Source organism: Aspergillus fischeri, genomic scaffold (assembly GCF_000149645.3).
Source record: "Aspergillus fischeri NRRL 181 1099437636252 genomic scaffold, whole genome shotgun sequence".
NCBI classification, from domain to species: domain Eukaryota; kingdom Fungi; phylum Ascomycota; class Eurotiomycetes; order Eurotiales; family Aspergillaceae; genus Aspergillus; species Aspergillus fischeri.
This window is the reverse complement of record NW_001509768.1, coordinates 2,138,335-2,162,523: the sequence shown is the minus strand read 5'-3', so window position 1 is coordinate 2,162,523 and position 24,189 is coordinate 2,138,335. Positions and strand designations below refer to the sequence as shown.

The 24,189-nt window shown below is 50.3% G+C and overlaps 8 protein-coding genes across 8 annotated transcripts, besides 4 other annotated features; 5 read left to right on the top strand and 3 right to left on the bottom strand.

The window, feature by feature from the left end:
* Nucleotides 1-172: 172 nt before the first annotated feature.
* Nucleotides 173-197: a microsatellite.
* A 1,183-nt stretch (nucleotides 198-1,380) lies between these two features.
* Nucleotides 1,381-1,419: a microsatellite.
* A 6-nt stretch (nucleotides 1,420-1,425) lies between these two features.
* Nucleotides 1,426-2,376, top strand: NFIA_069280 (endo alpha-1,4 polygalactosaminidase; the record flags this gene model as incomplete). The annotated part of the gene is made up of 1 exon (XM_001263653.1): nucleotides 1,426-2,376. One exon carries the CDS (start codon nucleotides 1,426-1,428, stop codon nucleotides 2,374-2,376), a length of 951 nt encoding a protein of 316 aa, XP_001263654.1.
* Nucleotides 2,377-4,242: 1,866 nt separating this feature from the next.
* Nucleotides 4,243-5,381, bottom strand: NFIA_069270 (spherulation-specific family 4 protein; the record flags this gene model as incomplete). The annotated part of the gene is made up of 3 exons (XM_001263652.1): nucleotides 4,243-4,563; nucleotides 4,697-5,054; nucleotides 5,164-5,381. 3 exons carry the CDS (start codon nucleotides 5,379-5,381, stop codon nucleotides 4,243-4,245), a joined length of 897 nt encoding a protein of 298 aa, XP_001263653.1.
* Nucleotides 5,382-5,643: 262 nt separating this feature from the next.
* Nucleotides 5,644-5,668: a microsatellite.
* Nucleotides 5,669-6,495: 827 nt separating this feature from the next.
* Nucleotides 6,496-6,529: a microsatellite.
* A 6-nt stretch (nucleotides 6,530-6,535) lies between these two features.
* Nucleotides 6,536-7,822, top strand: NFIA_069260 (NAD-dependent epimerase/dehydratase family protein; the record flags this gene model as incomplete). Its single annotated transcript, XM_001263651.1, has 1 exon — nucleotides 6,536-7,822. The coding sequence occupies one exon, from the start codon at nucleotides 6,536-6,538 to the stop codon at nucleotides 7,820-7,822; it is 1,287 nt and encodes a 428-aa protein (XP_001263652.1).
* Nucleotides 7,823-11,584: 3,762 nt separating this feature from the next.
* Nucleotides 11,585-12,413, top strand: NFIA_069250 (mitochondrial 54S ribosomal protein mL54; the record flags this gene model as incomplete). Its single annotated transcript, XM_001263650.1, has 2 exons — nucleotides 11,585-12,080; nucleotides 12,166-12,413. The coding sequence occupies 2 exons, from the start codon at nucleotides 11,585-11,587 to the stop codon at nucleotides 12,411-12,413; spliced, it is 744 nt and encodes a 247-aa protein (XP_001263651.1).
* Nucleotides 12,414-12,681: 268 nt separating this feature from the next.
* On the bottom strand, nucleotides 12,682-13,537 carry NFIA_069240 (glutathione S-transferase family protein; the record flags this gene model as incomplete). The annotated part of the gene is made up of 2 exons (XM_001263649.1): nucleotides 12,682-13,430; nucleotides 13,486-13,537. The coding sequence occupies 2 exons, from the start codon at nucleotides 13,535-13,537 to the stop codon at nucleotides 12,682-12,684; spliced, it is 801 nt and encodes a 266-aa protein (XP_001263650.1).
* Nucleotides 13,538-14,710: 1,173 nt separating this feature from the next.
* NFIA_069230 (putative phosphoinositide-specific phospholipase C) lies at nucleotides 14,711-16,971 on the top strand (the record flags this gene model as incomplete). The annotated part of the gene is made up of 4 exons (XM_001263648.1): nucleotides 14,711-15,097; nucleotides 15,274-16,066; nucleotides 16,150-16,753; nucleotides 16,806-16,971. 4 exons carry the CDS (start codon nucleotides 14,711-14,713, stop codon nucleotides 16,969-16,971), a joined length of 1,950 nt encoding a protein of 649 aa, XP_001263649.1.
* A 4,422-nt stretch (nucleotides 16,972-21,393) lies between these two features.
* On the top strand, nucleotides 21,394-21,796 carry NFIA_069220 (uncharacterized protein; the record flags this gene model as incomplete). The annotated part of the gene is made up of 2 exons (XM_001263647.1): nucleotides 21,394-21,488; nucleotides 21,577-21,796. 2 exons carry the CDS (start codon nucleotides 21,394-21,396, stop codon nucleotides 21,794-21,796), a joined length of 315 nt encoding a protein of 104 aa, XP_001263648.1.
* Nucleotides 21,797-21,972: 176 nt separating this feature from the next.
* NFIA_069210 (putative transporter) lies at nucleotides 21,973-23,891 on the bottom strand (the record flags this gene model as incomplete). The annotated part of the gene is made up of 6 exons (XM_001263646.1): nucleotides 21,973-21,997; nucleotides 22,049-22,132; nucleotides 22,190-22,308; nucleotides 22,364-23,204; nucleotides 23,258-23,586; nucleotides 23,634-23,891. The coding sequence occupies 6 exons, from the start codon at nucleotides 23,889-23,891 to the stop codon at nucleotides 21,973-21,975; spliced, it is 1,656 nt and encodes a 551-aa protein (XP_001263647.1).
* Nucleotides 23,892-24,189: the final 298 nt, after the last annotated feature.

Below are 24,189 nucleotides of genomic sequence, written 5' to 3'. Positions count from 1 at the left end.
TGCCAAGTGCTGATTGCTAACTGGTGCGGCTGGAGCCAAGTCAAGTCAGTCAGTGACGCTGCATGCAAGCAACATTGTTTGCTTCTTCGGTGCCGGCCCAGCCTTCCTCCTCCGCTGTACAGTCAGCGTACAGTGCTGTGCACGGTGTCTGTCTACCCCTGCAGATGCTGTCCTCTGTCATCTGCCTCTGTCATCTGTCCTGATACTCGAGGTAAGGTACGCTAAGCTCAAGCTCCAGCTCCAGCCATCATGCGGAGGCGGATGGGTGGATGCCAGGGCAGGTGGGTGAGCTGGAGTGAGTGTTGTGGTAATGGACTCGACTTTGACTTTGCTACTTTCTTGACTTGGTTTGGGTTTAATGTGTGTTGGTGTGTTGAGTTGAGCATGGACAGCATAGCATAGCATACAGGCTTACATGTTACATCATGACTCTACTCTCGACCGGATAAATGGGAAGGGAAGGAGTGTTTGCTTTACTTTCCGACTATTGAATGGCATTGACCCTACCGAGTCGTTAGTCAACTGTCAGTGTCAACAACGTGGCATTGTGTGGATATCCATGGTGCGAGTCAGACATACTCACTAGTACCTTACCTGGAGGGAGTTGGAACTGTGTACCTGACGATACTGTATGATCCGTATTATAATACCGCCTGATTTGCAAAGAAAAAAATAGTTACAGGTACTTCGATCCTACACGCTAAGCTTTAGCGTCCGGCGCTAAGCGCCCCATATTTGAGATTATCTGGCCGTGCATGATTGGACATGTTCCATCGGGTGAAAAGTCTTTCTTGACACGGGATTTTGGGCCTGAGACTTGCAGGTCAGCCTGGATTTGATTTGATTCCGCTGTCGGAAAGTTGGCAATGTTGCAATTGCAGTGTAGGCAGGTCCTTTGCTGCACTGCTACTTAGGGATATTTATAGAGTGCTGAGTGGAAAGTTGCATCAGAAGTTAAAAGGTAATAGACTCAAAGTCAAATCTGATCAGATGAGTGATATTTCATATTAACTCATCAATATGATGGACAGATCACCTGGTAGTTAGTTACTGGCCAGCCCAAACAATAGTAATAGACGCTGTCAGCCATCACCCAATCCGGCTAGTCCTGCCTCCGTAGGCTGCCGCATAATTCAGTCTCTTTGTTCATATCACCACAGCGGCACAGCCCAGGCGTTAACTCTTGTGATCGCCCTGTGGCTGTCTTTCTCAAGCCTAGACAAGAGTCTGTAGTCTTGTTGAGCGCTTCTCTGATGCTGTGTAACTTTACTCGATTGAGATTCCAAATCAACGTGGCTGTCGAAGGCTACAGCCTACTCTGTACAGCCATATATTGACAGTCGCGCCGCGCCCACTATCTTATCTCATACTCTTCACTTATCTACTGATCTACTGATCTACATCTACATCTACTGATCTCCACTGATGGATCCCGTTGGAAAAGGCCAGTCGGCCGGCGGCTGGAAATCATGGACAACCAGGAAGAAGCTCTTCGTCCTCTCGCTCGTTCTACTCATCATCATCGCCCTGGGAGTCGGTCTCGGAGTTGGACTAGGCATCGGTCTGGGCGGCGGCGGAGAAGGTGAAGAAGGCTCAGGCGGGCAGACCACACCGCCAGAAGGCAACTACACAACGGCGAAGTGGCAGCCAGCAGTGGGAACAAAATGGCAGATCGAGCTGCTACACGCTTTGAACGACACCTCCGTCGACGCAGAGATATACGACATCGACCTGTTCACCAACAACCAGTCCACCATCGCAGGACTACAACAAGCCGGCCGCAAGGTAATCTGCTACTTCTCGGCAGGGAGCTACGAGAACTGGCGACCGGACAAGGACAAATTCAAGGACTCGGATCTGGGCAACGACCTGGCCGACTGGCCCGGAGAGAAATGGCTGAACATCAGCTCGCAAAACGTCCGGCAGATCATGCTCGACCGGCTGGATATGGCACGCGACAAGGGCTGCGACGGGGTGGACCCGGACAATGTCGACGGGTACGACAATGACAACGGGCTGGACCTGACGCAGGCGGACTCGATCCGCTTTGTGAATTTCCTGGCGAATGCGGCGCATGCGCGGAATATGTCGATTGGCTTGAAGAACGCGGGGGATATCATCCCGTCGGTGATCAAAAACATGCAGTGGAGTGTCAACGAGCAGTGTGCGCAGTACAAAGAGTGCGACACCTACGCTGCGTTTCCGCAGAATGGCAAGCCGGTGTTTCACATCGAGTATCCCAAGGGGGATGAGACCAACAATGATCTGTCCGTCACGGCCAACCAGAAGGACGCGGCCTGTGAGTTTGCGGACTCGGGGAATTTCTCGACTGTCATTAAGAATATGAATCTGAACAACTGGGTTGAATATTGTTAGCCTCCTGCCTTGGGTGGTTTGGCTAGAGTGAGAGTGACTAAGATGAGCATGACTATACGGAGTGCATGGGCGGAGTTGGTTTCATTGATCTGACTGTTGACGTTCTATCTTTCTATTTAACTTGAGTATCTAATTATATCGTCTGCATCATGATGTCTCAGTTTCATACACGGATCAACATGATACACGGGATGTAAACATCTCTCTCACAAATCTTGGCCTATAGCACTCCACTAGTAGCATCAAACTTGGCGACTCCGTATGCGTATCAAGTAATAGCCGCCGTCCACGACCCTCACGCATGAACCAGCGGAGAACACAGCACTGCGAACTGCGAACTGCAAATGCAAATGCAAACTGTCCACTGATCTGGACTCACTCAACCGCGCGATCCGTAGATCGAGACTATGCTCGAATGAAACACTAGCCTCGGAATACCTCTTCTAGTCCATTTTCCGTCTGAGTGGATCGCAGCCTGGTAGGAGCCAGCGTCAAGCAAACAGAGTTTTCTCTAGAACTCTACGGAGTAGGGATTGAGTGATTGAGTTTGCTAGTCTGATGCTCGGCTGCAAACTCCTGCTTTAAGAACCTGTAACCTGGCTTGGAAAAGCTAACTTGGCGCCAACCCGCGATCCACAGACCGTAATGTGGACCATCTGATAGATACAATCCTAAACACTAGATAGAGTTTGTCATGGCGCCGTGGTTCTTTAGTTCGGTTGTTTTGGGTCCTCAGGAACATAAGGCCCAAATTAATTAATGTGTGGTTTTCTCGTCACTAGGTTGCAAGAATTGATCTGAATATTCAATGGATTCTCCAGAGTATCCTACTCCGTAGGACAACTATTTCCGTACAATTCCGATAGAGTACGCCAAATGCAAACAGGGAAGATACGGGAAAAGAGCGGGCCTGTTCTGCTCCGAAACAAAGGCCCGAAACTCATGAAACAAGCGGCGGTATTGGCGTACCATAATTCCAAATATTGATGTCACAGAATCACGATGATATAATAAATACGAGTCAGATCACATCCACATCGGAGAAATCACGCTGTACCCCCGTAAGGCAGTCTACACTGTCCTCCGTACTACGGAGTATGTATCTATCGATCTATCTCCTGCAATGTGTACTCGGTACTCCGTACCCTCACTCTGGTTGCCTCAGCCTCCAACCCAAAGTCCCAATTCGAAACAACTTCTATAAATACCATGATTCAGCCAACTGGCATGCAGCCATTGACAATGACAATGACAATGACAACAGCAATATCTCCGTCCATATGTATGTCTTAGCCAACCCAACGCATATTACCCAACAACTGACATAAATCATATCGACCTTCCAGATGAGGACACACTCGCAGAGTCCTGGTAGGGTAGAAACGTAGAATACCAACGACCTAGTGCCAAGCAGCGCCATCCCATCAGCGCCACCTGCCGTCCAGTTGTTCCCCGTCCACTGATTGTGTATGTTTTAGTCTGGCGGGGATTGATGCAGATACCCCTGCATCATATGCAGTAGTCAGTCTTGGTATGGGACCGATGGGTAGTTGTACGAGGTGGATACGGGTATGGAGGATGATGAATCCATGGCTCAGCCTCAGATCTGGCAGACTGGGACTGGACGCTGTTGAGACAGTTTCACTCTCCGATATTTGGGTTGGTACGGAGTACATCCTAGAGAATGAGTACTGGTTACTTGACAGTTGGTCCAGGATTTTAGGTGATTACGCGGATCGTTAACCATAATTCTATTGTAAGTATGCTGAAATTTACAGCTTTAAATACATGAAAGTAGTTACGTACATCGAATGTCCTCATCTGTCATAATCATGTCATCATGTCATCTAAGCATGGGTTATCCGCCTATTTTCCCATCAAATCCACAAACTCAGGCCACTGCCGCCCAAAACTGGCATAGTAATCCGTATCCAAGTGGGTGATGAAAATCTCATCGGCAACCTTGCGAACCTGCTTCACCAAACCCCGGAGCGCAGACCCTTCGACGCTCTCTGGGACTGAGTGGATCACCGCACAGAGCTGGCTGCGGTTGCTGTCCGGGATCGCCTCGAACAGGTTGGCCCCATGGCGTTCCTGAAAGGTGTCGTACGTTGCTTCGAACACGACAGTCGAGTCTGCTGTCGACAGGTAGCGAGAGTCAGGGATTGCGCCGGGATTGTGAACCACCTGCAATTTAGCACTTAGCAACTGATGTAGACGACAGATTGACTCTGAAAAAGCAAAGTGATAAACAGTGGAAGGTGGCAAGCGAGGAAACAAAAATACATTACCAAACGCGGTAATTACCAGGGAAACGTACGTAATGATCCGGCCCCAAACCAGGGGTATTTTTCACAACATCGGTCAACTCCTGCAGATACGCCAAGGCATCCTCATCATACTGCTGAGGGGTCTCGTCGAAGAAGATCCCCCGAACAGCTAGGGCCGGGTTGGAAGAGTTCGTTGGCCACGCCGCATACGTCTCGATGTCCCTGCGCACCAGCGAGATATTGCGCTTCGCGTAGGTTGTCGCCACATAGCCTAGCAGCCGCACATTCTCGTAGGAGCCCAGCTTGGGGATCTCGCGCGTGTAGTTGCCATCAGGCAAGGCGTTGGGTCCGGGGCCGCTCCCTGGATTGATCACAACTGTGAAGTTCACCTCTGGGTGTTTGGAGATCCTGTGTGTGTGGCGTCAGCTGTCTGTTGCGTAGCTCACCACTTTACCCTGGTTGGTCGTGGCCGGGCCAAAGATGCCGGAAGGTCAAGGTGAACGTGGACGGAACATACACATCTTCAAGCGGAGTCCAGGCTCCGGGTGCAGGGTACACATAGAGAGGCACAAAGACCTTGGATTTAGGCCCCATGTCGTTCTTCTTGTGCAGCGTCACCACAACCGCCGGAGGGATCACGACAGCCAGAATAGCAATAAAGACAACGACAGCCAAGAGGATTCGAGAGCGCCGGCTTTGCAGGCAGCGTCTATTGCTCACGTGTTTTTCCGCCATTGTATGTAATAAAAATAAAATACTAAAAGGATTCAACAAACCTAACCGAGTGTCAGAGGATCAAGAAGAAACGCATCAAGTGGATTTCCCTCGACGGACATGGCGCCGGAAGCCTACGAAATAAGTAGTTGGCTAGTCCAAGTCAGCCCTAGATACATGCTCACCGAGGTTAAACTGTTTCTAGTGGATGGGTCTCATCTTGGCCCAGAAAAAAAAAATCAAACAGTAGTCATGGATAATATGATCCACAGGCATAAAACTAATAATGTGATATGATATGATATGATTTGGTCCGGGCATCGAACACAATCGCGCCCAAAATAGACGAGCGGGGCGGATCTCGACCATGCCATGCAGCAAAGCAAACCAGACCAGACCAGACCCTCTAGTCTAGTCTCAGTAGTTAGGCTAAAGTTCACAGACAAGTTGTCTCGCTTCCTGACCTCATGTGGTCCAAGTTCTGGTCCCGGAGATCTGCCCACGGAGGTAGTGCCTTTGGGTTACTACTGTGGAGGCGCTCAAGGCTGGCTCTGGCTCTTCGATGATTCTGACATCGTTCCAGAGAGAGGCAAAGAGAGACGATTCATCCTGAAGCATCAAACATCTAGTCTAGGCCTTTCTCTTCGAAGACAGCCTACCCTCTCTCGCTCTTTGCCCCATTCGTTTTCCCCTGTCCGCTCGTTTCCGTGTTTTCATCCTTGCCTAGTGGGCTTCTTTTCCTGAGGCTGAGGCCGATTCTTCTCGTTTCTCCTTGATTGATTTTTTCCCCTTTTATTTTTTTTTCTTTATACCCTTGTTCTGACGAGATCTGGTCCGTCTGGTCCCCTGGTATCATCTGCATCCAATCGCTTCAATAGTTACCTTCCCGTGTAGATCAAGCGAGTCATCCTACCCTCTTTTCCTGACCCAGCTGGATAGTGCGGACCGCTACCAGGTGGTGCTTGTTCTGCCCTTGAAGTATAAAACTCTTCCTTCGTTTCTCAATCTGTCCGAGTTTATCCAGTTCATCCACGTTCGTTGAGCAAATCCGAGCAATCATTCTTTTCCAAGTGCGATCAACATTGTCGAAGGATTTCCATTAGCCTATCGTTCTCGGCGTGATCTTCAACTTGGCGATCAACTCGATCAAGTCGATCAACTTGATCAACATATCAATGGACAGCTACCAGCAATCCGACGCAAGCACTCCGGTGGAGCCTTGCTCCCCAGGCTGCGTGGACACGCCCGCAACGCAATCGTCCGTCTTGTTTGATGGTCATCTGGACGATCTTCTGCGCCACTTCCCTCTCGACCAGTACATCCTTGTCACTGGCGGCCTCGGCTTCATTGGCAGTCACACAACATTGGAACTGCTCAAGGCCAGTTATAATGTGATTGTGATCGACAATCTCAGCAACTCCTTTCAGATCGTCTTCGACCGCATCAAGCTGTTAGCGTCCCAATACCATGAGCAGCAGGGGACCAAGATGCCGTCGCTGCACCTGCATGCGCACGACTATCGTGACACTGCTGCTCTCAAGGAACTTCTAGAACAGCACCAGACTCAGACCCGATGGGGTACGACCAAATCTAAGATCTCCGGTGTCATCCACTTCGCTGCCTACAAGGCAGTGGAGGAGAGCATCCGCAACCCGCTCAAGTACTATGCCAACAACGTCAGCGGCCTCATCGACTTTGCCACGACCCTGGGTGACTATGGCATCAAGACTTTTATCTTCTCCTCGTCGGCCACAGTGTACGGCACCTTGGCAACCTCCGGTCTCCCCCTGAAGGAAGAGCTCTGCACTCACAAGGAGGAGACCTATTCCGACCACGACGGCAGTGAACGCATTGTCCAGCCCGGCTGTACAGGCATCACCAACCCCTATGGCCGTACCAAATGGATCTGCGAGGCCATCCTGGCGGACCTCGCCGCCTCCGACCCGGAATGGACCATCGTAGCTCTGCGGTACTTCAACCCCATCGGATGTGACGAGTCCGGCCTCCTCGGAGAAGACCCCAGACAGACTCCCACAAACTTACTTCCTGTCGTCGTCAAAGTCATGACAGGCGAGTACAAGGAGTTGCAGATGTTCGGAACTGACTGGGATACTGAGGACGGGACCGCCGTCCGGGACTTCATCCACGTCACCGACCTTGCGCGCGGCCACATCGCGGCTCTCAGCGCAGCCAACGAAGGCAAACTGGCCGAGAACTTCCGCACGTTCAACCTGGGAACCGGTCGTGGACACTCCGTCAAGGAAGTCGTCGAGACCATGGAGGATGTTTCCTCCAGGCACATCCCCCGAAGGGCGGCTGATCGCCGCGCGGGGGATGTAGGCTCCTGCGTCGCCGTGGCCACAAGGTCACAGCAGGAGCTCAACTGGAAGACGGAAAAGTCACTCAAGGATGCTTGTGTGAGCTTGTGCAATTTCCTGGAAGTCAGTGGGTTGTCTACTTAGTTATGTCGTTGCATGTCACTTTTCATTTTGGTATGGCGTTGGTGGACTTTCTATATCCTTGTCCTTAATCATTTCTGTCTTGTCCTCATTTCGAGCATTGGGGGCTTTGAAAATCTGCTTGACTTGTTTCTTTCTTGGTTGCATCATTAGAAAAGCATTCTCAGGTTATAATATTGAGCGACATGTTTGGACTTGGAGATGAACATAATATACGCAAGTTGCCACAGTTTGGCCTTTGAGAGTTTTGGAGAATGCTGTTTGTTCAGGAGAGAAATAAGCAGTCTGTAGATGTAGACTAGCTGTCGAGTATCCCCTCACCTGGCCCCAGCGTGGTATCCATGCACCCGATCTGATTGGTTGGTTAGACGAAGATCATCAGTTTCTTGTTCAGCTTCTATACAACAAGATACTGAGCATGAGCACAATCCTACAACAATGTCTTTATTCCATAATACTTAGCAGATGCTGTACACATTGCTTGCTTATTTTGGCGGTAAACCCTCACTACTTTGATGCGTTTAGGTAAATTGGCAACGAAGACTACACAACTACAGCTTAACCAAACCAAATATATACAATGGACCTTGCTTATGGCTTTGTGATACAACAGCGATCTAGGCTGAAAATCACCATTTTGCAGTGTAGTTTTATATAAGTATTAAGCTTCAATGAAATTTATAGAGCAGCAATGAGGTAACAGACCAGCATCACCTAAACCAAGCAATCTATAGACCAGACCAGACCTAAACATATGAAAACCGACCACGCCAACCCCATCACCACCACAGCCTTCCACAGACTCCCCCTCATCGCCGCCGCCCCAGAGCACCCAAAGTAATTAATCTCCTGCGATTGCGCAAGGCAATCATGTAATTGTGCCTTGGTACTCTCTGTAGCATTGCAATATGCGGCACAGGTCTCCTGCCCAAAGTAGCCTATCGTCCCGTTTACTTCGTGGCAGCAGTCTCCCAGGGTCGTGTAGGTGTCTTGTGTGGCGTTCCAGTGCTGGTGGATCGGGACGCCGCAGGTGTTGGGGTAGGTGAGTTCCGGGAGGCCGGTGAGGTTTGAGCAGCGAGAGGGCCGATTGATGCCATTGTTGTGGTTTGTTGATGTTAGCAATGCGCCTGTTATTTTGTTTTCCGTTGAATGTTAGTAGGTGTATGTACTTAGTGGAAGAAGAGCCTACCGATGGTCAGTCGAAGTGCAGGATAGATGTTGATTAGGAGAATTGTCAAGAGGTTAACGAGTAGGTGTCTGTAGCTGAAGGAAAACAAGAAGAAATCTTACAGAGATCTAACATGAGAACATATTCAGTTAGGTTACATCGCCCTGTAGACTTAATCACTAGAGATAGTTTCCCATGTTAAAGTCTTGCCTTGTCTTGCCTGATTGAGTTAGTGGTGGTAGTTACTCGTTAGCCATGCGGATGGCTCGCAGGGTGGCTGTAGCATTTAGTTTAGTTGGAGTCCGAGTTTGATCTCAATTATTGTCTATTCCTAGGTCCTTATCAGCAGTAGTTGATAGAACATAGAACGAGCATGCGCAGCGCATGATCAACAGAGGTGGCTGTTTCAAGCTTTTTTTTATCTATAAGCTTATTGATGCCAGGGACCAGCATCATAACTGGTAACTATATACTATACCACAATCACATGTTTATCGATATATGCATCATACACTAGCCTCTTGAATAACTCTGCAGCCTGCTAGTGAATACATTAAGCTTGAATCCTCCTACCTAACATTTCAGCATAGGCAGGCTTGGCTGCTTAGCCCAAAAGATAACATGGTATTGTACCCTTGGCATTTAGAAGATAGCTCCTTTGCATGAACATGTTTACCTCACCCTACCTACTAGGCTACTACTTTGGCTCATTTCCAACCCTCCAGCGCTGGCGCTGAGCGCTATTACCAGAAGCATGGATTCCCCCACGATTATGACCTGCTATGGCAGATCTTGGGATTATATCTCTTCATTTACTCCTTCCAGCTAGCTAATTAGCAGGGATATAAGAATATGTCCCTGTGCCGATGAATGTCCCTGAGGTGATGAAGTACAGTACGTCATATTTGATCGCCATAAGCTTTGAAATTGATCAGACAGTCTAACTCAAGTCCACTCACAGTTTTAACTACACAGTGTTTCCCATCATGCTATCTCACTGCAGACCTTGATCCCAGTGGTGCTGGAACCCTCACCGTCGGGCCAAACAATGTGTTCACGAGAACCCCAAACACTCAGGAGGTATCAAGTGCATGAAAGTCTATGACCAAGATGAATCATATGTGATTTGCGATGAGGTTCCCCTGCCGGCTCTCTCTAGTTGGCTCCTCTCATGACGTGAGATGATGGTGGTTGTTTCATGCAGACAGTTAGTAGCAGGACTCTCCAGAGTGCAGCAGAAGCCCTCTACTTTAACGAGGATTCCTTCCCGACTGGTAACCATTTCTCCGATGCCGAGCTTGAGACCGCAAATCTTACTACGTTCGACCCCGGGAAACCCTGGAGGAACGGCAGTTCGGCCCCTGCTCCCAGTGCCAGCAAAAGTCCATGAAGTTCGGCGACGGGAACCCTCACCAGAACTACTGGCGCAAGCAGCTCAGCGTAAGGTGTGAGATGTTTTCCCACTACCAATGAGTCAATGACTGACAGGTACCCAGGAAAACATGAACTGCGGCAGTGCACAATCCTACTTAGTGGAAGCCAGCAATCCAAATCATACACGCTAGACTGGACAGCGAGTGCGTCCGCGGCCGGTAGATTTCCGGCGGCTTCTCCGTGACAGAGAGCTGGACGACGGGCAATAAGTACTCGTGCAATGCCGGCCCTCATGAGACTATCTGTGCTGGTACGCAGATACCGTCCGGAACACCATGTGGAACAGATGTCGGGCTATGCGCCTGAGAGCCGTGGGCTTGACTATGTTATGTTCTCTTCAATATCGACAATAAGGGCGGTAACTACTACTGCGTTGTTGGGACTTGCCGGAGCTAGGGAGAACTACTGGGATAAGAGTGGCCCTGCCGGTGGACCATGATCCGTCTCAGAAAGTTACAACATGATAGGTTAGCAGGAAATTGAGAAGAAGGCGACGGAGTCGGAGTATGTACAAATTGGGATCTGGTGTTTACCAGGAAGAGGCCCTTCTATTTAGGATAGAGAACAAGGGATTAGCTTTGTTATTAGAATGAAAATAAGTGAAAGCGCCTCAGGGATAGAGAATCCGCCCAGTGGGAACCTGTACAGCATGTATTTCGAAGTTACCTTTGCAATATGAAAGATACTTTGAATACCGACCTTTTCATGATCCCAGGTAACCTTGTCACCTCCGTCATTTGCAGACTGCTTTAGCTGTTCAGCTCATAAATGTCTATGCGTAAGAAATTGCTCATCTTCAGTAGACCGCTAAACTGCTGAGTCAAGAGAATCCGGTCTCCACGGAGAAGCACAACTATCTGAATATCATACAATGCTCATGTGTCATGTATTCCAGAAGTTGAAGTTGCTTATTAGGCAGTTTAATCTTGGGAGAGCAGAACCTAAGGCATTAAGGCATAAACAGTCTGCTGTATGTCAAATCACGTGTCACTACCTCCGGCTTGGCATCAAATTCATTCCGCAGTTTTCGGATACGGCTTCATATCAATCCACCTCAAGACGAATTATTCAAATCCACGGCATTTCACCTGCCGTGAGTCCGTGAGTCCGTGAAGGGTTATATATCTGCCTATCCCTTCTACAGAGAGTGGAACACAAACAAAATGATCTGCCGCCGGTGCCGAACCAGCATCCTCTCCCAACTCCAACCCCAACCCACAGTGTCATGGACCGCTTCAGCATCATCATGCACTCGCCAGCTCCCCATCCACCGCAGCCAATTCCGATCCTACAGTGACGGCAAACCCACTGTATTCGCCTCACCTCCCCCGCCTACTCCCCGCCAGCCCGTCGCCGCCGACATCACCATCCCCTCGGCCATCTCGTCCGCAACCCCCGGCGTGTCGCAGCCGCTGAGCACCCCCGAAGAAAGCGTCCACGTGGACGTCAACCCCGAGAAGCCGGCGCCGGCGGCCGTCAAGCCTGCCGCTGAGCGGACACCTAGCATTGCGCCTGCGGGGACGAAGCTGAATGGGCTGAATTACTTCAAGAATAAGCCGGATGTGTTTGCGTTGGAGGACTCGGAGTATCCCGATTGGTTGTGGGGGTTGTTGGAGGATGGGTCGAAGGCGAAGAAGGAGGGAGGGGTGGACCCCAGCAGTACGTTCTTTGTTTTTTTCTTCCTCCATTGCTTTTGCCTTTGGGGATGGTTTGATGAGGGTGTGCTAATGGTGACACTTCCCAGCTCTGAATAAGAAACAGCGGAAACGCTACGAGAAGAAAATGGCTGCGAGGGCGGCGACGCTGCCGCCTCAGATCCCGGTTCATCATCATGCTACGGATATCACGCCTGCGGAGTATAACCGTGAACGGGCGGAAGATGTTCTTGCGTTGGCGGCCGAGAGCATTGAGAAGCGGACGGAAATTACGAAGAGCGCGAGAGATGCTCGGAGGAAGGCGATTAGGGAGGCGAACTTCCTGCGGGGGCTGTGAGTGGTTTCGACTGGTTGACGGGGCAGGTCATGCCATGGTGATTTAGAGGATATGTACGATGCGTTGCTGCGGATGGTATAGAGTGTCTGGTCTGGCAACGTGCTAAGTGTATTTTTATCTCACTGTTCATCCCTGATAGGCGATAGGGCGCTGAATGGGACATTGTTTCTGCTGCAAGCTTGCACTATTTGATTCTACGCTAATGGGTATATGAATGTTCTCCCCGGGCATGCACCCTACCCCGGCTATTTACAGTACAGCTAGACATCTACTTGGCAACCGGCCAGTCCTTCTCCTCACCCTGTCCCTCCACCCATGGGACACAAGCCTCCCAGAGAGCCTTCAACTCCCCCTGACCAACATCCAGCAACGCCCGCCAAAGCTCCTTATCGGCCCTCTCCGACCACGCCAGGAACGAAACCACAATGAAATCCGCATACCCGGCCTTCTCCCCCTCAAAGAAGGGCCCCGTCTTCCCCAGCCGCCCCCGCAGCATCTGCGCCAGTCCCTCCATCTCCTTCTTGATCTCGTCCGTCGCCTCCTTCACCCGCTGGGGATCCCTCGGCCGCACCTCGGACAGCGGCTTGCCAAACAACGCGGACCGCGTCTTGATGAAGTACTCTCTCCCCTTGTCATCAAGGAACTTGGCGACATTGGGAACGATGAGAGGGCGGGCCTTGTCGACCGCCCTGGTTATGAGCTTGCTGACTGCGATGGTGAGGGCGTAGCTTGCGTCGCCGGAGGGGAAGAGCGACGGGGTGGGATAGTGCTGGTCCAAATGGCAGGCGATGGCGAACGAGTCCATAAGGGTGCCGGTGGGGTTGGACGTGACGGTCGGCTTGTGGTTGATTGCGGGAAGGGTGTAGGGCATTCCGTGTGGGTTGGTGGGTACGGCGAGCGAGGAGAGGAGGGGTGCGATGTCCGGGTAGGAGACCCAGCTTTGGGTGTAGGGGATGCGCTTGTAGTTTAGGACCATTCGGGTTTTGATGGTGTTGGGGGACCATGATTTTGAGGAACCTGTACATTGGGTTAACACTTAGCAGGGGTGGACAAGGGTTTGGACGTTTCGTACCAGGGAGGGTCGACGTGATGTCGAAGAAATGGACAGGTGATTCGCTTGCCATTGCGGTATGAGGTCGTACTTGTGTGCTTGAGATGTTTCGTAGCAGGTTCAGCGCTCTTGGAGGCTTCATTGTCGCTTCTGAGTCTCGAGTCTGACGGCGGGAGCGGGGCCGCGGCAGTGATTTATCAGCAGTTGGTGCGGAGAGTCAGTCCCACGGTATCTTTGGTCCATTGTCATGGTAGTTTCCAGTACCTGATATTCTGGTTACCACGCGGATGACATGCCAGTCTCCATGAATACTTTACCATGGGTGGATTTGAGGCTTTTGTGACTACCTACCGCTGTACCTTAGTGTGCTATACTTCTTGCGATGCAGCGAGATCAGCTTACGGCCTGAGGCCCTGGCCCTGACTACCTCATACCATTTCGAAAGGCGTAGTTGTACAGATACAGCAACTGTCAACAATATCATCGAGAGTGTAAATTCTCTGTCATAATCATGATCAATGCAATGGCTCATAGGAGAGAAACAGAGAAGCTGAGAGCGTGTGCGCTCACCGCTGCTCAGACTGCTCCCCACTTTGACCGGAGGCGATGGAGATTGAACCTGGTAAAAGGCATGGTATGAAGGACAGACAGTTGAACGTCTTATTGTCCTTAGAAGAGTCAGTCAAATCAAGCAGTACCTCTCTAGACGGTCTTCTCAGTGAAGAAAATGTCGTAGTGATCGCCGTTGCTTATCGGTCTCTGAATGATTGCAGATTACCCCGCGTCGTCGATAAACATCAACTCATCTCATTTTAGGTATCTGCAGTCAACCATACTCTCTGTATCTTTCCTAGACTATTTCAAGGTCCAAAAGTTGATCATCACCATAATGGATAGACTCGGTCCAGTCAATCTTCACGGTGGCTCAGCCCAGAACAGCCAAGTCCACGCCGAGTGGAGCAAACAGACAGCGTCGAAACGAGCCAACTCAGCACCATCCTCCCGTTTTTCTCTTTCGACGTTGTGATTTGAACTTCTATTCTTTGTGGTGATCTCTGCCATCCCCTGTGTCCTGATCGCTGTAGCCGACTCGAGCTGTTTGCGATTGTCCTTTTCAGCTGCTGTGTCACATTCCATCCACCGGACACTGATCACCAGACAATCATACTGGAGCGCAAGGCCAGCGGTGGGTCGAATCTGCACACCACGGAGTTGCATCGTCAAATCGATCAATACATACTTGAGAATGGAAACGATGGAAGAGCTTACTGGTCGTGCTGCTACCATTTCTCTCGAGTCAGCAAAACCCGCTCGGTCAATCCAAGCGCAGCCTGGCCCTTTGTCCTCCCATCTGGACAAGATCTATGCGTCCTTGACTTCCACCTCGACCGCTGATTTTATCAAGGATGTACAAAAAGAAGAGATCGCCGGTAGCGTTGAGGCCGGAAATCCTCTCGCGTCCTTGGCAGCATTCCGTGCATACATGGCCAGTCCAGCATCTGATGCATTGTGTCCGGCCAAAGGTGAGGATTTGTCGGCACCGATAACAGATTACTACGTCTCGTCCAGTCACAACACCTATTTGACGGGGAATCAGCTGTACAGCGATGCTGCAGCGGCCGCATATACCAACGTATGTCTCACCTGACCTTCTGATGTGTCGGCCTTGATGTGGGCTTTGAGGAGAACGATTGTGCATTGGTACTTACAGGCTTCTTCATGCGGGTTGATGTAATGCACTGTCAAATACTTCCCCTCTTCACTTGGGTCCGCCTGAACAATGGTTGTATCTTCACTGACTTTTACTAGGTACTTCTGAGTGGTTGTAGATGTGTTGAGATCGATGTTTGGGACGGAGATGCGGACGATGACAGCGTCTCTGGTGACGACACAAGCAGCAGCAGTAGTAGCGAGTCGAACTCTGACGAAGAAAATCCCAGTCGCCGTAAGAAGCAGGACGTACCAAAGACGGATGGTAGCACACAGTCTACCAAGGCAGCATCGCGGCGCAAGGGCCTCTCGTCCAAACTGGGAAGCCTACTGGGCCGCAAATCATCGCCTCCTAACGGAGCAACTGATAAACCTGCATCGACTGCTACCGCTGCTGCTGTAGATGCAGCGCAAACCCTGCGCCGTCCGGAGCCCCGTGTGCTCCACGGTCACACGCTGACCAAAGGAACCAAGTTCCGCGATGTTTGCTATGCGATTCGCGACAGCGCTTTTGTGGCAAGTGACCTGCCGGTCATCGTTAGTTTGGAGGTGCACACATGCATCGAGCAGCAGGCGACGATGGTGGAAATCATGGAGGAGGCGTTCAAGGGAATGTTGATCGAAGTCACGCCGGAGCTTGAAGCTACTCAGGCCCCGCCTCCTCTAGAGTCCTTGAAACGCAAGATTCTCATCAAGGTCAAATGGGTCCCAGCGACAGGCGACGGCCAAGCGGAGGCGCAGAAGGACGATCAGACCGACACGCTTGATACACCTCCCTCCGTAAATCAGGAGGGTCAACCTGCACCAGCCAAGCCGTCCAAGGTCCTGCACTCCCTGAGCAGGCTAGCGGTTTTTACCAAAGGGTTCTCCTTCCGCCAGTTCACCCAACCAGGTAAGCCATTGCACCGTAGAACCGGCTACTACTGTAACAGCGTGAGTAGATAGTGACTAGTAGTACTGACCTGACGAATCCAGAGGCCAAAGTACCCGGACACGTGTTCTCCCTCTCCGAAAGCGCCGCGCGAGAGGCCTACGCCAAAGACCGCGACGCCCTCCTCGAGCACAACCGCCACTTCTTCATGCGAGTCTACCCCTACGGACTGCGCGTCAACTCGTCCAACCCAGACCCAACCTTCTTCTGGCGCTGCGGCGCCCAGATCGTCGCCCTGAACTGGCAAAACCTCGACAAGGGCATGATGCTCAACCGCGGCATGTTCACCGGCGAGCCCGGCTGGGTCCTCAAGCCCCAGGGCTACCGCAGCTCCGATCCCCCCTCCACCCCCGTGAAGCGCCAACAGCTCGACCTCTCCATTGAGATTCTGGCCGGGCAGAACCTCCCCTTGCCCCCGGGTGATACCAAGGAATCCGGCTTCCGGCCCTACGTCAGCTGCTACCTGCATGTGGAGTGCCCAGACGAGGAGAACGGCTTCCCGCCGGGCGGCGACAACACCACCGACTCGGAGAAGACGAGCTACAAGCGCAGCATCAAGAGCGCTACAGGCAGGAACCCGGATTTCGGCGCGCAGATGATCCAGTTCCCGACTTTGCAGGGTGTCATTGAGGAGTTGACTTTTGTTAGGTACAATCCCATCCACCTCTACAAGTCTCACACATGTCTAATACAGATACAGATTCAAAGTCAAAGACGACGAGCTCGGCCGAGACTCCCTAGCCGCATGGGCATGTCTCAAACTCAGCCGTCTGCAGCAGGGCTATCGACTGATCCATCTCCATGACTGCTCCGGGGCAGAAGCCGGTGCTGTCCTGTTAGTCCGGATCACCAAGGTTCTCTCCTGAGTAGCCATTCGCCAAGTGCCGATTGGCCAGAACAAGCATTCATAGTTGAGTCCTGAGTGGTAGTAGTAGCAATGACGATGTATCCATATGCATATGCATCACCCTTCGACTGGGACTGAAACAGGCACATGAAAGTTTTACTCATCTTATCCAGACAGATCAATTCAAATCCTCAATTTAGACCAATTCGGCCTGCAATTGCACATGCTACATATGGGGTACTCAGCCCTCGGCCCTCGTCTAATTAACCTGTCACACAAGCTTCATGCAGGGTTCTACCTTGTTCGATGCTTCATCTAGAAAGACAAGAGGGGAACATTCTGAACCCCTCCACCCAAAAAAAAGGGATTATGCAAGTTGTTTGTCTCTACTCCGTACAGTCAGAGCACTTGGATAAATCAGCCGGAATACTCATGCTCATGCCATGCATGTGCATCAGCTCTGCGCGCATATGACCCGAGTAGACCATTCCAGCGTCGTTGACGATTAGCTGCAGCTACTTGCATTTGATTGCAACTATCCTTGACTTTAATAGTTCATTATTGATTCCATCCTTGAGTTCGAGCGCGTTCGTCCCAGTTGAACCTGCGGGCCAGCAATCAGGTAGACGTACAAACGCATTACGGAGTACTCGTAGAGTCTTGTGGAGTCACTATTCAGCAGAGCGCGTGGATTCTCCGTGATAAACATAGCAATGATCAGCGAAATAGACTATCCGGAGAGCTCTTACTCATAGTTCTTGATCGAATGATCTATCAAGTGTCAGGGGCTTAGAAAGTTTCATTACACCGCGATAGTCTGGCGGTGTGGATGAATATGACCATGTTCATCAGCCTGCAGAGACTGTCATTGCTCAAACCCCTCTCGAGAGACTTGGGGCAAGGAATGGAGGGGGAGGTTGCTGGGCCTATCACACAAGGTATATTGATTGCTGCTATATTTGATCTGGCAGGAGGTGGAAAAGTGACCTGTCAACGAGTAGGAATGTCGTTATGTGAATGGATCCTTAACTGGATGAGCGCTGAGGTATTGTGGAGTGACTAAGGATTAGGGGAAAGCCTCTGAGAGCCACACTCTTTGTAGTCAGCAGTCAATACAGTCATACACGCATGCCTGTTGCTGAGGAATTGCCTCAGAGAAATTCCTCATGCAAAATTCGTCGAGTATGGTATGTAAATCACTAAAAAGAAAGGGCGAAAAATAAGAAGATCATACCCAATGTCAATCTCCCAAACGACTCATGCGCTGTTGGAGACAAACTGGTCAGCTCAAGTTTTCAACAAATCACCACAAACCACAATCACGTAACGTTCAGGATTGGAACAGAAGAGCTCAAGGATGGCTGGAGAAAGGGAGACTTGACAGGTCAACTGCAGATGTGGGGCATCGTGCAGCAAAAGTGATGGATAAATCCCCAGACCTTGATAAGATTCACTGTCAACGCTAATGACCAGTCTAAATGGTTTGGGTTGATTAGCAACAAACTCAATGCTGGCTACCGCAGCCTATGGATGGTTTGTCCACAGTATTGGTTCCAGAAAAGGGGGGTTCGCAGCCTGCGAGAACAAGTCTCTTCACTCTTACTTGCGGAATCCTGAAACTCAGGGGTAGTGATAGATGATGCGCCTTTCAGGGTCTCCAGTCAGTCGACTGACAGTTGATCAATACTGTCGGATGCCGACACATTTCACACGTCAAAATCAATCATCCACATTCCTCTGGTCTTGATCTCAAGCAGCCGATGTGCAGGTCTATTAATCGTATAGCTGCTTCAATTTTATAGCCACTCGCATAGTGATGGATGCCTACCATCTGGGCGATGGATGACAGGAGTCACCAGACACGGCAACGGGGTCATTAACGTGCGCTACCAATGCACGGCGCACGCAGTGGCACCAAGATGGGGCCAGCTGTCAGTTGATTGCTACGGAGTTGTCGGAGTAGCTTTGGCGGACATCATAAGCTGCGCCCTCGAGTCGGTGGACCAGTGGGTCTGGCTGCCGACGAACAGGCGCTTGATGGGAAAAGGATGTCACTGATCAAATTTCAAGTCACATCCATCACAACTGAACATGCCCAGCGAAGCTGGTTTCCAGATCACAGCACTTACCACTTACCCCTGTAGATCCACAGTATCCATGTTGAGAAATTGGGATGGGTACTTGGAGTACTCCGTAAGAATCAATTGGATAGTACGGAGTATTGATGGAAGAAATTGCCAAATTGGGAACGAATGTTCGATGTATAACCGAATGCCAGTTGCATATCTGATATGCTATCCATCAGCCAGGCGCCAACGAGGGGCTTGATGATGACAATTCGCACGGTCCAGTAATATCACGCAGGACCCATATAAACTACTCCGTACTTGCCGTGAGTTCCAAGAGTCGGGAAATTGGAACCGTATCCGTGTTGTGGATATCGCGTTCAATGTACTAGTCCCGGTTCTCCGTTGAATACCTACTTTGGATTGATTGCTCTTAGCAACGTCATTTGCAACCAGTCACATAATAAAGTTATAGTGATGTGCAATATGCGGTGAAGTGTGTATGGAGCATTCTGGATAGATAATGCAAACTTCGTGTTGCTTAAACGGCCTGTGACCCATTACATGGGTATCATTCTGCTTGATCTCCATTCTTTTAGCGGATCCAGAGGTTCGGGTGACTTCGAGTCATTTTGGACTCTCTGCATACGTATCTTGCATGTAGAATGTAAAGCTGGACGCTAGCAAACAATCATATTTCATTAGTTGAATGCACGACGCTTGTCATAGACGGGATCACCCGAGGTTTCCAGGGCATAAGCTTGATTTTCGACAAGATGTGGTGTTTGCGTCCTTGCGAGAATCATTCTCCTCTTTGGATGCATTGAATCCACCTGTGTCTAGTGTTAAATCGGTCCAATCTGGACTGGAGATCTCCCGATGGAGATTTCGAATCCTCAGCCTCTTAGGGGTCGTCGGGTCAGTCACTTACTCTCCAGACTATATAAGCAGGATCGACCTAGTTTTCAGGTCCGGTTCATTCAACCACAAGTCCTTTCTTATCCATATCCACGGGAAAGTTTGTTTGATTGAAACTTTAAAGTCGAACTCTCCCCATTCCTAAAATTGCAAGACCACACGTTTCCTGAGAGGCACGACACACTTTGTAAGCAAGCGCCTGAGCAAATCTAGCCACAATGACGGTATGAATTGAGCGACGAGTCATAATTCCTTGTTTGCGATGGCTGATTGTCGTTACTCGGCCAGATGCCTGGTGTTCGCTGTCCATCTTGCCAGGGACAGGGAAAAGAGACTTGGGTAATACCAGGGAAGAACTGCCATGTCTGTGGCACGCCATGTTGATCGACCTCCGTGAGACAATAGCCCTCTGAAAGGATGAAAGGAATTCAAAGATCTAACGTTGTGTTAGATTCTTCATCAAGACTTTTTCCACCAAGCTCCAGGAAATTCAGAAACTCCCTGGGGAAAGGAGGAAATCCCTACCTTCCAAATCGAATTATAGAAGGTCCCTCGGTGACCCTCGAATCTTCTGGCTGTCCACGAGAAATGTAGGACGGCAGGTATCTGAGGCAAATTCCGGGAAAGCAAGAGACATGATCTCCAGGCTTGGGCCAACGGTCGTCCAAGGCAATTGGGAGATGTTTGACGGGGGCTGCATTGTACGATATTGAGAAAATCTTGGACGGTGAGAGATGAAGAGAGGATCAAAAAGGACTACTTGTATGATAGAATGATGGATGCTAATCACGAAACCTCGCACAAATGAAAGCAGAGGTTAAGGACAACAGCACCTACCTCTTTGCTGTATGCTTGCTTGCTCGTTGCCTTGAAATCAAGGCACTGTTTTCTCTCCTGCTGCTTCCAGACTCGCGCCTCTTTTCTTGACTCTCTCTTTCAACCATTCGTTGCCTTCATCCTTCTTAACTTTTGAATCAAATATGACTTACGAGTGATTTCCTGTCGTCTCCTACTTGATTGAAGCGGAATATTCGCTTAAATCCAGTCCACGACCAAAAGACGCTACAGTTACTATATCATTGAAATAATTCCTGTTTTGTCTGGTGCTGGGGACAAACTACTGCCAGACAGGTATCTACGGGTGGAGACGACAGATCAAATGAAGAGACAATAAAATTGAGCCTCAGACATATGGAAGGGCTGCAGCCCAGAGAGGTTGTGTCTCAAGCTGCCAATCGACCGTGACATGATACAGGGGCACGTGAAATGCGAGGGCTATCGTTGGAGCGGTTGGCAATTCTACGATCTTCTTCATATATTCAGCCATTGTCCATCGACGTCATCAACAAATAGTCCCCCGCCATCGTATTGCACGCTCAACCTTATAATCCCTGGAACAAACTAGTCCTTCTCGACAACATCTGATTGCTTTGCTGCAGAGGAAAACTCAACAGATCATGACACAAATATACCCCATCAAAAGTCGTAGGGACGATGAACGTCTAGTCCGCGAGTGGGGCTTCAAACACGTCTTTACCTGGACTGATGGAAGGTACTACCGGCTTATACATTTGCATTTTCTTCTTGGAATTGAGATGTATTGCAATACCTTCGGAGTTGTTTACTGATTCTTTGAATAGCAACGCTTACTACCCCCCACATAGTCATAGCGGCTTGACGACGCATCTCATCCGACGGGGCAGTCTTACCATCACATATCCGGACGATAACTCCAAATTGCACAATGGAGAAGTGAAGAAAGAGACGTTTGGAGTGGGCGCGAGAATCGATGTGCCCGCTGGTAAGTTACATGAGGTGTGGATTGGAGAGGATGGCTGCGAATATGTTATCGGGGAGTAGACTTTCGATCAGCTTTTGATGGATCTCTACATGATCATCAGCATTACACGAGACCGTGAACTTTTTCTATTGAGGTATTTCTGAGATATTTCAGGCCGTCATGGAGGGTCCAAGGTCTATCCAAGAAGCCACAGCACTCCAACACAAGCCAGCAGGACCTCTTCCATTCCCAGCACCTAGTACACGAATCTAAAGTCGAGTCTGTCGAAATGTCAGCTCAGTCGGAAAAGCGATCTCTTGTACCAGACAAACCTTTTATTCCCCAGATCCTTATTCGCAGAAAGATACTCCTCCCTTTCCGCGCTAGACATGGCGTTCCACTTTTGTGTTTTTGTTCTATCGACACAAATTAATATCTGAAGCCATCATATGAAACATGAAAAAGAAACGTACTTGTTCCGCCATTCATAGTAGAACCGAGCCACAACGAAGAGAACCAAGCTGTATACCGACAAAGCAATGAGCACCTTGTTTCCGGTCCGGTAGTACGGTTTATCGTTTTCGCGATAGATCTGAGCATTGTTAATAGGATATAGACACTCGTGTCTGACCCAGCCGGGCACCTACATTGTTGGCAATGATATTCGAGGTCTGCACCATCATGTTATACAGCGCGCTGGAAACCGTTCGTGTCCGCACTGTTCCTGCGTTCCTCGAAGTCATGGCCACAATAATCGCATGGATATACGGTGCCCCAAGGAGAAGTATCAAAATGACCCATCGGGCCCAGGGGCTGGCTTCAGCGGGTAACACCTCCAGGGCAATCAGCAGAACCAGGCACCAGACTTCCGCCACGACACCCAAAAGGAACCGAACATTGAACCGCTCCGAGATCCAAGTCCAGAAGAGCAGGTTGACGATGAAGATCGCGTACGCGGGGATAGTCAGGAGATTGGTCTCGAAGGTCTTGAACCCCAACGACTTGAGCTGCAGCGTGATGTAGCTCGTCGCCGGCGTGTTGGGGATCAGCCACGTCAGACCGAGAAGGTAGATGATCCACATGTCGTAGTCGCCGAGCGCCTGCCAGAGCATCTTGGGGGTGACGGCTTGCCGATTATGCATGCCGCCTTTGCTGGGGTCGTCGCGCAGGACTCTGTTCACGAGGATCTTTTCCTCGTGCTCGTTGAACCACCCATTCTTTCCGCGGAAGCCGCCTTTCGTCTGTGTCGGGGACGCAGGCATCCAGAATGCGGCGATGATGCCGATAATGCCTGTGATGAGGCCTTCGAAGGCGAAGAGGTAGCGCCAGCCGCCTTTGCCGTCGCCGTCGTGGATGTGGAGAAAGCCGAAGGCGAGGAATGCGCCTACGATGGCGGTGGCTTCGTACGAGACCCAGAAGTAGCTCAGGCGGATGGGCAGTTCCTTGGACTTGTACCAGAAGGAGAGGAAGAGAATGGTGTCGGGGATGCTGCGAGGGTTAACGTCAAATCTATGGGACCAGTAGCTTGGAGCTCGACTTACAATCCGCCCTCGAATAATCCGAGAAGCGCTCGGCAAGCGAAATACCCGCCCTTGCCCTTGATAAAAGACTGGAAAGCGGCGATCAAACTCCAACAGACCATCTGGATGGGGATCCAGCGATCCGGCCCGAGTGCCTTGGAGATGAGCTGCGAGGGCAGCTCCGCGAACAGGAAACAGAGGAAGAAGATCGTCTGTCCGGTGTTGTAGTCATTTGTGTTCATACCAAGGTCGCCCAGCATATTGTCCGACAGTGCCTGGACGATATTGCCTCGATCCAGCTGGAGCGCGAAGAACGTCACACATGCGAATGTGCAGACGCGCAGGTCAATCTGCCTCGTCAGTATTGTTTGTAAAAACTAAACTGAGTTTGGAGTACCTTTCTTATCAGTCTCTTCTCCTCTTCTTCAGTCCACTCGAAATCTGGATCCCAGCGATGGATACCTTCATAGGTCGGGATTGGCTTGTAATACCGTGGATCTTCAGATGTATCAAATGCAGCATCTGCATCCCTGTACCGTCGAGGCTCATCACTTGACAATGAAGATGTAGACGCCTCTCCTGCGATGGATTTCGGGAACGCCTTGGTGTCATATCCCTCCAGAGCAGACGCTCCTTTTACTTCGTCTGCGGCCATTTTGCGGTTGCAGACAGAGCTTTTCCGATGGACTGGGCTGTCTGTGTGTCATTCTGTAAGATATCAGCCGGAGACGAGCGATATAAACGGTCATTTTGCCGTATACTGATAGCATCTGAAGATCCATCACGCAATCTACGGCTTTGAATAGGTCAGTATGGATCCAAGCGGTGTCACTCCCGACAAAGATAGATATCTATATGAAGAATGGAAAATACCCGAGATAAGAAGAATCCACCTGCCCCAAGAGGCAAAGATGAAGGTCGCATTCAGGTGGGTTCAAGGCTACAAGTGAGTG